The 15,254-nt window shown below is 39.8% G+C and overlaps 1 protein-coding gene across 4 annotated transcripts in view; it reads left to right on the forward strand.

The window, feature by feature from the left end:
- DPP10 (dipeptidyl peptidase like 10) overlaps positions 1-15,254 on the forward strand; it is a 234,066-nt gene that overhangs the window by 182,284 nt on the left and 36,528 nt on the right. For all 4 annotated transcript variants that reach the window (XM_086466120.1, XM_086466121.1, XM_086466122.1 and 1 more), the window contains 3 exons: positions 1,738-1,892; positions 5,214-5,311; positions 14,247-14,370. In XM_086466120.1, coding sequence (XP_086322246.1) covers positions 1,738-1,892; positions 5,214-5,311; positions 14,247-14,370 — 377 coding nt within the window. The remainder of the gene's footprint in view (positions 1-1,737; positions 1,893-5,213; positions 5,312-14,246; positions 14,371-15,254) is intronic.

Raw genomic sequence — 15,254 nt, forward strand, 5'->3', positions numbered from 1 at the left:
AAGGTCAACAAAGCTGTTGATAAAACAAGTGAGTTGCTTTACTGAGATTCTAGGAGTTTGGGTGCTGCTTCTATAGTTGTTTCTGTTTTATTTCTTTTGGATATGAAATACAGTGACAATAGATCTAAGGAAAACATTGAAAACATGAAAACGTTGCATGATATATCTAGTGGAGTGTCTCAGGGGTCGGTGCTGGGATGAGTACTATTCAATATATTCATCAATGACCTGGATGAGGGAACAGAGTGCACTGTCAGCAAGTGTGGTGATGGCGCAGAACTGGGAGGAGTGGCTGACACACCAGAAGGCTGTGCTGCCATTCAGAGAGACCTGGACAGGCTGGAGAAATTTAATGAAATACACCAAGGGCAAGTGTAGAGTCTTGCAACTGGGAAAGAACAACCCCATGTACCAGTATAGGCTGGGGACTGAGCTGTTAGAGAGTAGCGTAAGGGAAAGGGACCTGGGGCTCCTGGTGGACAGCAGGATGCCCATGAGCCAGCCATGTGCCTTCGTGGCCAAGAAGGCCAGTGGCATCCTGGGTGTATTAGAAGGGATGGGGTCAGTAGGTCGAGAGAGGCTCTCCTCCCCCTCTTCTCTGCCCTGGTGAGACCATATTCGGAATAGTGTGTCCGGTTCTGGGCCCCTCAGTTCAAGAAGGACAGGGAACTGCTGGAAAGAGTCCAGTGCAGAGCCCCAAAGATGATTAAGGGGGTGGAGCATCTCCCTCTAGGATGAAAGGCTGAGGGAGCTGGGTCTCCTTAGCTTGGAGAAGAGGAGACTGAGGGGTGACCTCATCAGTGTTTATAAATACATAAAGGGCGAGTGTCAGGAGGATGGAGCTGGGCTTTTCTTGGTGATGGCCAGTGACAGGACAAGGGCCAATGGGTGCAAGCTGGATCACAGGAGGTTCCATATTAATGTAAGGAAAAACTTTCCCGGTGTGAGGGTGGCAGAGCACTGGAACAGGCTTCCCAGAGAGGTGGTGGAGTCTCCTCTGGAGACATTCAAAACCCGCCTGGACACATTCCTCTGTGACCTACTCTAGGTGTGGCAGGGGGTTTGGACTAGGTGATCTTTCGAGGTCCCTTCTGACCCCTAACGTTCTGTGATTCTGTAGAGAATTACTTTATTTGAAAATCAAGTAAAATTTGGATAAAAATAGAAAGGATTTTTTTATTTTCAAAAAGTTACATTGCAGAAAACTGAACTTTCTAAGAATTCAAGCTGACCATTAGATTGAGACAAGACAGTCTTCTATCACACTCCAAAAATGATTACATAAATATCACTGTGTGAAGATCTGCATGTTTCCAGGTGCCACAGCTCAGAGAAATTTGGTATACTAAAGTTTTATATTAAAAGAAACAGAAAAAAAAAAAAAGAATTGACAATCCTAAAAAGCCTGTCTATTAAAATGGTCCAAATCATTTAAAAATTAATTAAACACATCTAATGGAATGCAGTAGAACTTAACATATGGCAGTTACAATCATCTTTCACATTTAGATGATTTATTGATGTCAATGAAGGTATTCATTTGAGGAAAATGGTTAAAGTTTGGTCTTTTGATATGCCTTGTTATCCAAATATTCAACCCAAGATAATGTGAAATTACTGAAATTAGAACAGACTCATTTCAAGTAGGCACAGAAAGAACAAATCAGTGCCAGCTGAATGAGCTGGGAACTATGTGAGTGTTATTTTTATGGACCCTAAGGAAATCTGGTTTTGCAGAGGAACTTCTTCATTCTCACATTGCCCACTGGTGGTCTCCAGACGGTGAAAGACTGGCGTTCCTGACCATAAATGACTCTCTAGTGCCGAACATGGTTATCCCCCGGTTTACTGGAGGTCTGTATCCAAAAGGAAAGCAGTATCCATATCCTAAGGTAAGATGAGTGTGAGTGCAGTCCCCACCTCCTCTTCCTTGTTCAGTGATAGTATCAACCATATGGAAGGAGTGTTTCTAGACAGTAACAAAGGCTGATTTTGTTCATGTTACTTTTCAGGAAGTATTAATTACATTTTTTTTCAGTACACTGCAACACCCCTTGTTGGAAAGAAACTATCGGGTGAGGGAGCAGCAGACAAACTAATTCATAGTAATTTCATCATTGATGTATGGCTTGGTAAAATCAATCCACCACTTGTGGGAGAAAGGTAATACATTTGAAGGACTGCACAGAAGAAAAGAAGTCAGAACTGCACTGGAGTCATACATGCTGTGTGCAGAGCGCAGGGCATGTTCTGTTGCAGTTGTATGGATCTCAGTAAATTTTGTTGCTATTAAGAAATGTGGCAGACCGTTCTTGAATAAGATAAGCCACAGTAAAATCTTTTCCTGGCCATCAAAATGATTTTAAAAAAAAAAAAAAAGAAAGAAAAAAGGATGAGTTTCAAAAGATTTAGGGAAGGGTTTTTAGATTCATGTTGGAGAGTTGAAAGAACAGTCCACACAGGGATGTTGTCTGAAATTACTCCTTGTTTTCTCGGGATTTCCTGATTAGGTGCCTCCTTAGCCGTCATTCTTGTGCTGAGCTCCAGCACTGGTATTACCTTCCAGCTTACCAGTTTATCCACTTCTTGCATGCAGTTTCAAAGTGTCTGAGTTCCTTTCTGACAGCATATGTAGGTCCGTGTACATGGACACTTGTATGTTTGACATTTCAAAGGAAGTTCATTGAGGGCTTTAGAAAATATTACTGTTACCCTATTCCTGCCACCATTTTTTTGATGATGACCCTTTATTCTTGATGAGTGGGCAGTTAGGCTGTACTGGGTACTATGAGACAATAATATGCATGCTATAAATATAATATAATTGTGCTATGAAATAATCCTCTAAAATAATGAAGTAACACTATTTTCAGAGCTAGTTTACATGCTTGCATTGGCAAAAGGCCTTGAGTGACAAAGCAAAGAAAAAAGTAAGGAATATTTTTAAAAGTCAGCTTTGTCAATAAGAAATGAGTAATTCGGTTTCATTAGCAATTCAGCGTAAAAGTGATACACAATACTACTTCAGAAATCTCATCACTGAAAAACATTATCTTTATTTAATGTCTCTATTTAATGCCAATTTAGCTGCCTGATAAATGTCATTAATTGGTAATGAAGCTTGTGGTATAGCAACAGAGATGAAAAAAAAAGGCTTGGTCTTTATTATAGAATGAAACCATCAGAGAAAATTATATATATGATTAAAAACTAAATTGAAACCCACTTGTGTTTGTGAATATTGGAAAATGCGCATCTGTGTACATGTCGTATGCACAGACTGTGTTCTTCAAAAAAAACATGAAAAAGGAAGTTTAAGTTTGGTTGAATACATTGAGAACAAAGTAGGATTTCAATGTAAAGAGTCCTTGCACTACTGAACAAATGTTTGGGGTATTACACAAAATTGATGCTATTTGAGTTGTCATGAGGGAGACCCGGAGTGGTAGAGGAGTTGAGGCTGTTCACTGTTGAGGATGTGAGAATTTTCTGCTTGAGAGTAAAAAACAGCTTCAGCTGCCTGAGTCCGCTGCAGGAGCGCTCGGTGTTTGCCCCACTGACCCCAGTACTTCCCCAGCTGTAGGGACAGACCTTGTATTGAGCTAGAAGCCACTGCTGTAGAGCTGTAGCTCAGACATATCCACGCAGCAGAGTAGGACACACCGTGGGTGTTTGTAGCAGAGACAATACACTGGGGCAGTACAGCCCTGAACGGCGACCAGCTCAGGAGGGCAGCCCATGTTGGGCAGTGCCGTGCCACAGACCCCTGGCAGGGGGTGTGAACTGGGGTGGTGCTGGACTTCGGAGCTTCATGTTCAGGGGCCAGCACAGATCTGGCCATGCCCACATCAAACCATGCTTTACAGTGTCTCTCTGCTGCTCATACTCGTGCTGGATAGTAATTACTCATGCAGCCCTCCCAGTGAGAGTATGTGGATACCACTACGCACTTGATGTAAGGTTCAAAGGATATAAGGAGACTGCAGTTGTGTCCTAAGGACTTAATCTCTCAGTGGTTTTCTTCCAGGTTTGCATTTGTGTAAGCTGTGTTTGTGCAAAAGAAAGATCACATTTCTTTTGAGGCAAATGTAAAAGTTTTCATGGGGATAAAAGTTAAAAAATCCAGGAGTTTAATTAAATCCATTTTCAAAACGTTTTTTAGCTTTAGTAAACATACCACTTTCTTGTCCTTCAGAAATGAGTGGATACATCGTTCAAACTATATTTTGGTATAAGTCCAATTTCTAAAGGTGTAGTTCAGCAAAGCTATTTTGCATTTCTAAATATCCCTATGAAAAGCCAGATATGCAACTTCGTACTTTATCGTGATTAATCTTAATAAACTGTAGAATCAGAGATTTTTACCTTGTCCTTCCAATATTAAACAGGAATCAGGCCATTGAGAGACACACTTTTCATCTCCCATATCCCAAGGAGGCTATATAGTGTTGTGCAACTCCTGTGACTTACGTGAAAAAGAAGCTTGAATATGATGTAGCTGGGAGAGGGCTGCAGGACTAGTAGCCAAGCCCGCAGAGCCTTACCTTCTGTCTCCAGTCCTTTTTCTTCATCTCGGGAACCTCCCTTAGTAACAAGCCATGTTACCAGAAGGACAAATTCTGGCTTCCTGTAGATCCTCAGGATTTATCAGACTCTTCCCAGTGGATGTTTATCAAACTGACATTTTATTCCCCTTTAGCAACAAGAAGTGTTTTGTTCCTCTTAGAGCTGGCCTGTCAAAGCAGCTGGGTCCTGAACAGGGCCAAAAATTTGCCATCTCGACAAACCAGGGAAAACAGTAAAGAAAGAGGAGGAAGAGAAGTGTTATCCCAGATATTGGACAGCTATTTGAAAGAAGGGGCACGAGTGTCTGGAAAAGACTTTGCTGGAGGCTGGGTTGAACTGCTGTGCAGGAACTGCCTGTGTTTTTGCAGCTGACTTTACCAAACTGGGCCAAACCACTTCTAGCGTTGGTCCCTTGCTCTACACAGGGAGGTCTGCCATCGGTAAAGGACAGTGAGAGAATTACTCAATTAATACTTCATTTTTTTAACTGTGTAATTCATATGACTGTGAAGATCTAGGATTTTTAAATTGTAATAATTTCTGATTATTTTAAAAATACTGACTTATTATGTTAATGACCGATTCTGTTTCACTGTCACTGATTCAGTGCCTCTGCCTCTAAAGCTCCTATTTTCTTTTTTTCAAAGGCAGGTCAAACAAACCCAACAATAAAGCTGTTTGTAGTTAATCTGTATGGACCGGCACATACACTAGAACTGATGCCACCTGACAGCTTTAAATCAAGGTATGTCATTTCATTGTTTTGAAACTCATGTTTAATTTAATCTGACTGTCTCTCAGGCTAATCGTTGCCTTTTTACATCAGCACAAGATTTACCTTTGACTGGAATACACTTGATCTCCATCCCCGTGGCTGAACATAATGATGATAAAATAAAATACAGCTGTATTGGATCAATGCTTCTTTTAAAAATCACAGGAATCCGATATTTGCTCATGTCTGATGTTCTGAGAAGCTCCAATTTACTTGAAATATATGAAATCAAGAATCCTAAGCTATGGTCAAAGGGGCTGAACGCTGCCCTGTTTCTGAGGTTCCCTCCCAGCCTTTCCTCGCTGTGTGCCAACTTGTTGCTTTCAGTTTCTGAAATGAGATTGCAGAATATAGAAGTGTATTACAAATGCACAGGACACATGATCAGGGTATTCCCTCATTTAGAGAGCAATTTTCTGAGGTTTTCAAATCCAGTAGGTTATGGAAAGTTTCGTTTCTCATCACGGCTGACAGAGGCAGTGAGGTGACAGAAGTTGAGATGCGGTGCCACCAGGTCACATAGGCTAAGGGCTGTACTGTGCTTTTCAGGAGAAACTGCGTCAGAGCCACTGAGCTAATTTAGCAGTCCCTTTGACTTTGGGCTGAAGAAATGAGGTCTGGCTGCAAACGGCAAATCTCCTGCTGAAGTAACTACCTTAAGCTGAGCTCCTGGTTACCTCTCCTCACTTTGACATGCCTTGAAACTTTTGTTTAAGGGCAAGAAAATTTTCATCCCTTCCCATATGCGTATTACAGTTTGTAGAATTGCAGTTGTATTAAATTAAATTCCCATTGTGGTTTCAGTACACATGCTAATGATCTTCTAAATCTAAATTATTATAGAATATAGATAATAATAACAATAAAAGAGTTGCCACAGTCCAGATCTGGCTGCAGTCTAAGAGCCAGGGAAGTGCAGCTTCCTCACTTCACTCAGGGTATTTTCAGATGGGGAAAGATGTGGAAAGGATTGGCAACCATAAAGCTACCTCTAGCTGAAGAAAACTCTCTGAATATAGTTGCTGTTTTGGCAGTTCGTACAAAACACGAAAGATTTATTGGTAATTGTTCCCAGAACAATCAGGATGTTAACTGGACACTGATTCACAACCACTGCAACCAATTTTAAGCTGGCGTAGCTCTCTTCTGCACAAATTGAGGTACCCTAACTTAGTGCAGGAATAATTCAGTAGTGAATTATGCCTTGCAATTATTTATGTCAGCTGGAATGCCTACTGATTGTGTTTGTGAAAGGAATGATTTTGTGCTTTTTGAAGTATTTTCTTTCTGTTGATGGACCACTACTGAAAAACATAATAAAATCTCCTGCTGCTTGCTAACCCTTCATTAATTTAAGTGATAGTATAAAATCTGATAGAGACTCCTTGCCGTCAAGATTAGCATCTTAACTGTCTTAAACGGCATTAAACTTGTCCTTTAAATGTCAGAAGGCAGGAAGAAGTGAAATGAGAAAGCAATGTGAATGTGTAAATACCCAAGAAAAAAATATCCTGAAAATGTTCAAATGTTATGGCTTCACTCTAGATTTCTCAGATTCATTCTTCCTTCTCAGCAGATGGAAAATAAAAGTAGAATCAAAAGAATGAATATTGATGTCTTAAAACGTTTTTTGTTTCTTGAAGCTGAAGGCTAGCAGTAGCTCAATTTGTGGAATTTCTTTTGTGAGACTTAAGGGGCATCTTTGCCAGATTTTTGAGCCCTTGATAAAGACATCGTTGCTGTTTAATTGAAATAATATTCATGTTTCAAATTCCGTTTTGCTGCTGTATCAGAGGACAGAGTAAAACTATTTAAACCTGGAAAAAAGTAAGTTTCATCCTGATTTTAGCTATTAATGTATAATATCCGTGCTATAAAATTTTGAAAAATTACATAGTTGTCAGCCAAGTATACTGTAAATCTTGCATTCTGACTCTGGATTTGAGTAGCAGTCATTCATCACACTGGTTATCAATCTGTATATATCCATATATCAGTATATAGAGAGGTATGAAGAACGAGCTTTGAACAGACCTTTCTAGAGGGGAAATCTTTGGAGTTTGTAATGGTTGGGAGGGTTTTTTTTTAATAAAAGTAGTAGCTAATTTTAGCAGTCAAGTTTTTTCAGTACCTTTGTAATCAATTCATTATGGAGTCATTAGTAAATACATAATGGGAGTCTTTCAGAATTAAATGCAATGGGACACTATCATATATAGTGTTATGGATCTTTCAAGGTAGAAACACTTTGGAAATACGTGTTGTACAAGTTGTAACCAACTGCTGTTATGGGAGAGATTCACTCCTATGCAGAGAAACCACGCAATTGGGTAAGGAAAGAGGTTTCTGTTATTTATAACCGTAAAAAGTAACATTCAGATTCTCAGCTGTCCCCAAATTGTGTGCAGTGCAGGACTTCTGAAGAAATAAAACTGTTTCTCTGATTTTTAGGGCACCTGGGACTTGTTGTAAGTAAGACTGTGAGTAAATTCCATGTTCCGCCTTCATTTACTGCTTGCAGTGATTCTTTAAAGGTGCTTCGTAGTATTTCCCAAGTTTTCTTCAAGTTATTCTGATATAAAGATAGCAATAACATTTGTAAGTTTACTCCTGAAAGTTTTATTTTCCGGAAGAATTTACCATCTACTGTGCACTGTTAATGCCACAAAAAGACTGACAGTCTTCCTTTAAACATGCGGTTGTGTTCTGTGCAGTTACTGTTTCCCCCTTGGTGTTTCTATTCCATGTGTACAATTACATTATTTTTTCTTCAGTGGTGAACGTGATTAGGTACTGCAGGGTTTTTTCCTCATTAGTCCTAGAAAGCCAATATACATGTAAGATGAAATATGTGTGCTTTCACACACTGCTAGCTCCTGAAGGTACAGTTGGAAAGCTAATACTCACCGTCTGCTGCAAATCTTGAAAAAACAATATGGTGTGCAAGCAATTGGTTCAAACCACTGTAACTTAGGACACCTGAAGAATGCTTGTAACTGGTGATATTTAGATATAAGATATTAATATGGTATTAAGAAATTATGTAGGCTGATTTTTCAAAATGCTTGAATTTAGACCTGTCAGACAGAAAAAAATTCATTTATTTTCCAAAGTGGAAATCACTAAGACGGGGAAAAAGTGAAATAGCACATGAAAGCATTTGCAGTTGAGTTATTAGAGTAGAGCTGTGCTTCTACAATGGAAAGATTTTTCTGCTGACCTGTGTATTGGCTCTTAAAAGTCTCAGGGTGGGGGTCATCCACTGCTTGCTTTCCCCATTCTCAGCCATAGTGAGCAAGCTACATTGCCTCTGCCCTGTTCCCAGCCACTGCTGACTGGGTAGTTTTAAAACACACTGTAAGAAATTAAGTCAGTCCTTTTTCTTACTTTTTCCTATAGTATTTAAGTGCCTGAAAAAATGCTAAATGTCCACCTTCTCATATCCTGTATACCTGCTTTTAAAGAGACTGCAATTTACAGTCAGACCTTCTGACTTTGAATGACAAATTTAAGTAATTTTTATTGATTGTAGTCTATTGTAATGGAACTGAAAACATTGAGTTTGCGTAAATTCAAATAGTGCTCTTACAAACCTCACCGATGTTTTTATTATCCACACATTTCCAAATGAACAAAATCACTTGGTTATTTATGTACTTCTAGTTTGAAATCACCTTTTGAATCTAGAAAGGTTGGTTTTATACTTCCAGCAGCCAGTTCATCTGAGCCTTGCTTTGAAATAGAAAGCTTATTTGATTCTAACTGGAAATGGGAAAGATGGGGGCGTATGCAATTTAGTATTAAGAAAACTGGGGTTTGCTTCCCGCTTTTCATAGATATGCTGTCTAGTCTCTTCTTTCATGCTTCTGCCCCTCCCCTCTTCTGTAACTTGGCTCTAACAATACCTGTCTCACAAGGTTAATGTAAAGGATTGATTCACTATCATATCTTCTAGCAAATGGCTGTAATCTATTCAGCCAAAGCCTACAGGATAAAAATATATTCACAGACTTTATTGAAGCTTTCCCACACAATGGCAAGGTATTTATTGATTATTCCTTCCCTGTTCAGTGGAAAGACAGGCAAGTTCTGCACGTGGGCCAGGACAAGCCCCCAGGTCAGTAGGGGCTGGGACCTGGCTGCCTGCCCAGCAGTCCTGCCGAAGGCTTTGTGGTTGGGGCTGAATAGGAGACAACAGCACACGCTTATTGTCATCGAGGCTGGACCTCCTCCTCTAGGAGGAGCATGGCCAGAAGACTGAGGGAGGTTGCTCTGTCCATCTCCGGTAAAGGCAGAGGATCACCCACACCAGTTTGGGGATTCAGGGAGGACTATGAGAGTCCATCAGAGGGCTACCAAGATGGTCATAGCCAGGGCCCGTGGCTGTAAGGAAATGGGAGCAGAGCTTTTTAGCCTGGCTAGCATGGTGGCCACCAGCACTCATGGGAAGGGGAGCTAGAAAAACTCTTTCCAACCAAATACCTGTGGGTTAGTCTCAGAAGAAAGCTGCAGTACATCCATCAACGTATGCATAGATAAAGTCATATATACTATACCAAAATACTAACAAACTGTAGTTGTCTTAGCTACCTTGCAGGTCATGTCTCAGTTTGTGTTGTTTTCCGTGTGTGTTTCTGAGAATGACATTTTCTATTAGTACCTGTACATTCTTACGTGCTTTTCAATACACAACAATATAAATCATTAAGAATATAGTAAATATTCTAGAGCACTGTGCATGGGGCAAGTGTCTATTCTTTACCTTTAGATAACAACAGCAAACCAGTAGAGCATAATAGGTTGGCTTTCTTTAGCTGATGCCTGTTGAATTTATCATCCAAATCCAAATCTGTTAAAACCATTGACAAAAGTAAGGTTTCTTTTTCCATTGCCATAAATGTTAAATGTCTTCCAGCTATTTTAATAAGTAGATTTCTTCATAATCAGTTCATTGGCTTAAAGTTAGAGCAGATTTCTTCATTATAGTGAATGGTATGAAGTTGCAAAGTTTGACTCTTTTTCTTGAACAGTGTCTTATTTTTGAGTTTAATACTGTGTGTTATTTTCCTGTGATGTTAGTCTGTCTATTTCAAATCCAAGTATCTAATGTTCAAATTTAATTATGTTTGTAACTGTGCTTCCAGTGTACTGCAGTGCAAATCCCTTTCCTTTGTTCAACTTACTGTCTCTGTTGACTTTGCTAAGCACTTAGAATCACAGCCAGCAAGGTACACATTTATATCATTCTAGTCGTGAGTATCCCAAAACTTAACAAATGAAACAAGACGTGCTGGACATTCTTGAGTGATGATAACTATATTAGCAAACTGTTCAACTGCCACCATAGAACTGTGTATCAATTGAGATAATCAAAATGAAGAAAAACATTCTGTAAGAAAGAAACATTAAAAAAAATTGGCTCTTCAGGCTTGGCAAAGAATGATAAATGCTTTTGATATTTAACATGTTTTTTTATCAGCACTGAAAAATGAATCCAGACTTCATCAAGTTTCAAGCTTTTGGAAAACAGTTAATTGCCATACGCTCAGGAAAGACATTTGCTTTCTTAACACCTACAGTTGGAAATTTTTTTCTCATTAAATAACCTCCATCCACCTCAGGCCCCAAGACCTTTCTCGGTGTGCAACACCTCCTCAGCACACATGAGATGTTCCAGCTCCTACTGTTGAGCTGACAACATGACTGTATATATATTGTGTTCCTGGTTCGTAGGCCTAAAGGAAAGCTCTTCCTTCTTTGTAGTGATTATCTTATATTATTGCCTTAGGGTAATTGGAAGCCAAGCAACAGGTTTAAATACTGCATGTGGAATTAGAAGTAGCTTTCTGTCTGGTCAAGGAGCTTGAAGCTGTTGTTGTTTCTATGCATTGCCTGGTTCAATCCAGCTTAGAATAAAGTGAGTCACATCCAAGCTCCTTCAATATTAACTGGTCATGGGGTGCTGTGGAAGGAGACTGTGTTTTCTGTGTTTTCTGTTTGCTTTTATACAGAGTAAAAAAGGAAGCTAACTCTTTGGAATTCAGAAAGGAGAAAATCCAAGGGCGGGTGAGAGGGAAGAGAGTCTGAGATGAAAACTTGATTAGACCATGAAATGGGGACTGGCTGAAAAACAAAAAGGCAGGTCTATGAGGCAGGGACAGGATGAGTTTTTCCTGACTATTAGGGATTTCAGTGGAAAACTTGAGAGCAGGTGAGGTGGTGGGGATAGAAGGGATGGCTATCAACAAATGGGTTTTATGGTTCCCAAGATGATCCTCTGATGGCCCCACTGCAAGAAAAAGGATCAGTAAGGAAAAACCTGCAACTGACTACACGAAGTGTAGGGAAAAGAAAGTTAGAGGTGGGATGAGGGGACACAACTTGAAGAAAACAAGCCACAGCAGGAGAGAAAAGTCTGCTCTTATTAGGCCAGTTGAATGCTAAAAGTGAATTCTGTCTCTGCCACCCTGTGTGATACAATGAGTTTAAACTAACATTGCACAGGTTATCGATAATTGTATTTGTTACACTTTGGACATGCTTCAGTCCTTTGTCCAGAAAGCAGTCGTGGTCTTTCTTCTTGAAAATGATGTCGTGAGGAAACTTAATGTATGTGCAGATGCAGAGGGTCTAGTAATCCCAGTATTTGGATCTGGAGGGAAAGAGGTCATTAGATCACTTTCAAAAAAAGCTTGGTAAGTTTTGAGACACAAACACATAGCAGCTTCCTCAGAACTAAACCAGATTTTGCCTTGCAGGCTTCCCTGGTTTTATTCAACTGTTATCAGCCAATCTAATAAAACATACGATTTTCTTCTACAAACTTCTGTGTGGTTATGACTGTTGACCTACGACAACACTATTACTCTGTTTTGCAGTGTGTGTTTGTGCACTGTATATGTGAAACAATAGAGTAACCACAAAACTCTGAATTACAAAGGAACATTACCTGGAGACAGTTAATTTCAGAAGGGTATGTGTTTATATATATATATATATACACGAAGTATACCACACTCCTGATAAACAAGTCCTAATGTAGTGAAATTTTGAACGTGCTTTTATGCATAGTTGATGAAAGGGGAGAAAACCCCAGGAATTTTAAAATTATCTTTTCCTTTCACTTCAGTGATTAAGGAGTTTATGTCAGTGATGGAAGATGATGTTATGGTTTGATTTGGACTATTAGTTACTATATCAGCTGGATCCTGAAAGATTAAATCTCCTGTTTCTATCCCTCACTGAAGACTTTTTCAAGTGGAACAGCTCAGGCTCTATTTTGTGGGATTTGGTTCTGAGATAATTTGGGCTTTGTTGTCAGGGGATGCTGTCTTACCTTGGTGTCTAAGTACCAGTAGAGGGAGGCAGTCCTTATATACATGTTTTGAACATTTCCTTTTGGTTATCTTTGGGCTTCTGTATGCACAGTTGCAATGGTTTTGGACAGCCTTACGAAGGCATGACTGCAAAGGGCGACGTTTTCAACTCCTGTTTCTTGAGTTCTGCTGTGGAGCACAGGTTACTGAGATCTGGTGTTACACTCTTTGGTTTGTTTGTTGGGTCATTGCTTGTTGGCTGTGTCACCTGATGATCTTTTGTTACTTTTGGCATACATTTTTGTTCCTCAGTAATTTAAAAAGCTTTTTAAACCAAAATGTGTAAGTATTAGACTCAGACTATATCTGAAGTCACTATTTCTATTCATCATTCTGGTATCCGCATGTGAAAATGTCTGTCTTACTAAAAGTCAAACATAAAAGCCAAAAGAAAGTTGTGCATATTGGGTTGTTCAGCTGTGTTCTTCAAAGAGAGCACCAGACTGAGGCTGGGTGAAGCTGCAGTGAATTGCTGTCTATTGCATTGCCTGAGTTGTACACAGCTTTGCTGTTGGCGCTGCTTAGCATCTTTGATCTAGTAAGAAGTCTTTTGAATGTATAATTAAATGTGTTGTCAAAGAGTAACGAGAACTCCATCAGTATTAGATTAAAAGCTGAATTATAGGCAAGCGAAGACCTTTGTTTTAAAGAGGAGCTGAGTTTCCAGACAAGTTCTCTCCGCTTTTGCACGTAACTCAGCTGGACTGTGAAAGCTGCCGGCTGCCACGACTAGAAGTGAAGGAAATAGCCTGGCTGGGATAACAAGCTGCAACAGGTCTTCCTCTGTTACATCCCCAGTCTGACAGCCTAGCAGGATTTTGGGAGGACGAAGGCAGGTACTCCATGCCATGCATCTGTGCCTAGGAAGCCTCCCTTGCTTAGCCAGGGTCGTTGAGTGACAGACGATTTGACCAATATTATGAGTTATTTGTTAAAACAGAAGCTGACACACACTGATACTGAGTGTGACTTCGCTTTTATGCAGAAGTCCCATTACAAAATACTTGTTATTTTATAACAAGTGACATTTTAAAGTGGTAAAGTGGCCTCGCCTGCACTCCAACATTATAGACTTACAGACCTTTGTTGTTGTTTGGCAGTAGGGCTGGATTCTTTTGCAGAAATGCATCTCTTTTGAAGGTATTTGGTATAGGAAAATACTGACTTCTGTTGGAATTGAGCATTTGGTTTTGAGCTGGCCAGCCAGTGCATGGTTCGTGTGTATTCGCAAACATATGTTTCACAGGTATATGTTTTACACTTGGTAAAGCTCATGAATTCCAAATGGCTGAGAAGGAGGTGCTAATGGAGTACAAATTTCCCAGGGGAACACTGCACTAGGACTGAGCCTTCCCACTGGTGGGAACACAGATGCTGGGCATTTGGGGTTATTTTCTCCATCCTTAGTACTCACACAATGCAGTACATATCCAGCATTTGATGAACTGTATATATTTTAAAACAACAAAAAAAAAGTCTCATCTGACATGGGAATGATCTGACCATTGTGTTTTCAAATGTTTACTTAGGGAATATTACATCACCATGGTGAAATGGGTAAGCAACACCAAGGCTGTGGTGAGATGGTTGAACAGGCCTCAGAATATCTCCATCCTTACGGTTTGCGAAACCACAACTGGAGCTTGCAGCAGGGTAAGTTGGATTTTTTCCTAAGATCTCTTTGCAAGGTTTCTTCCTGCATTTTGTTTTCATGTTCAGAAAAAGGTTTTCAGAAATCAGTTTGCAGATGCAGTAGTTGCAAGTTGAATATAATTAGTCAACAGGGAGGAAATGGATGTGAGAAAGTTCCAAATCTGGTGAAATGATTTCATGCAATTAGCAACTTTGAGTGACATTTTCAGAATTACTAAGCTTTGTTCATTCATTAACTTCAGTGGAAACTGCAGTTGCTGAACATTATGTACTTTGGATATAGCTAGCACAGTGACGATCTTGTCTTCTGTCAGATATTTTCAGCTGCCTAGTTTCTCCTCTCTCCCCCTACAGAGTTTCATTTCAGATCTTTCTGTGTCTCACAGCTTACATATGTTTAAGGAAAAGGTGTAAAATTCTGATAATTCCTGCAAATTTGATAGCAGAATTAAATAACTTTAGAAAAAAATAAAAATGAAAGGCAACTGGGATATTTCATTTTGAATGTAAGCCAAGCTGAAACACATTTTTCTATTTGAATCCAACCACATCCCATCCGTTGACCCAGACTCTGACTTCTGACACTCCTGCATTACATCTCTCCATTTTTTACAGTCAGTCTTGCATCTTGAATGCAGTTGGCCGCTTTCCCATTCTGAGTCACAGTCTCTTCCCAGAACCAGCTAAATGTATAAATATTTTCTATACATGCTAATATCAGTACCAACAGATGCTCCAAAGCAGAGGGTATAATTTGGCACTGTACATGGTTATGAGTGATTAATGTGGGTCTAAGTTTGGCCTCTGAGTCAAAAGGCTCCCATCAGTGTCTGCTGCTGAATTCAGTCATGTTGAAGTGTAAGGTATTCTTTCTGAGCTTGTCT

Source organism: Leptosomus discolor, chromosome 5 (genome assembly GCF_034619465.1).
Source record: "Leptosomus discolor isolate bLepDis1 chromosome 5, bLepDis1.hap2, whole genome shotgun sequence".
Lineage (NCBI taxonomy): Eukaryota > Metazoa > Chordata > Aves > Leptosomiformes > Leptosomidae > Leptosomus > Leptosomus discolor.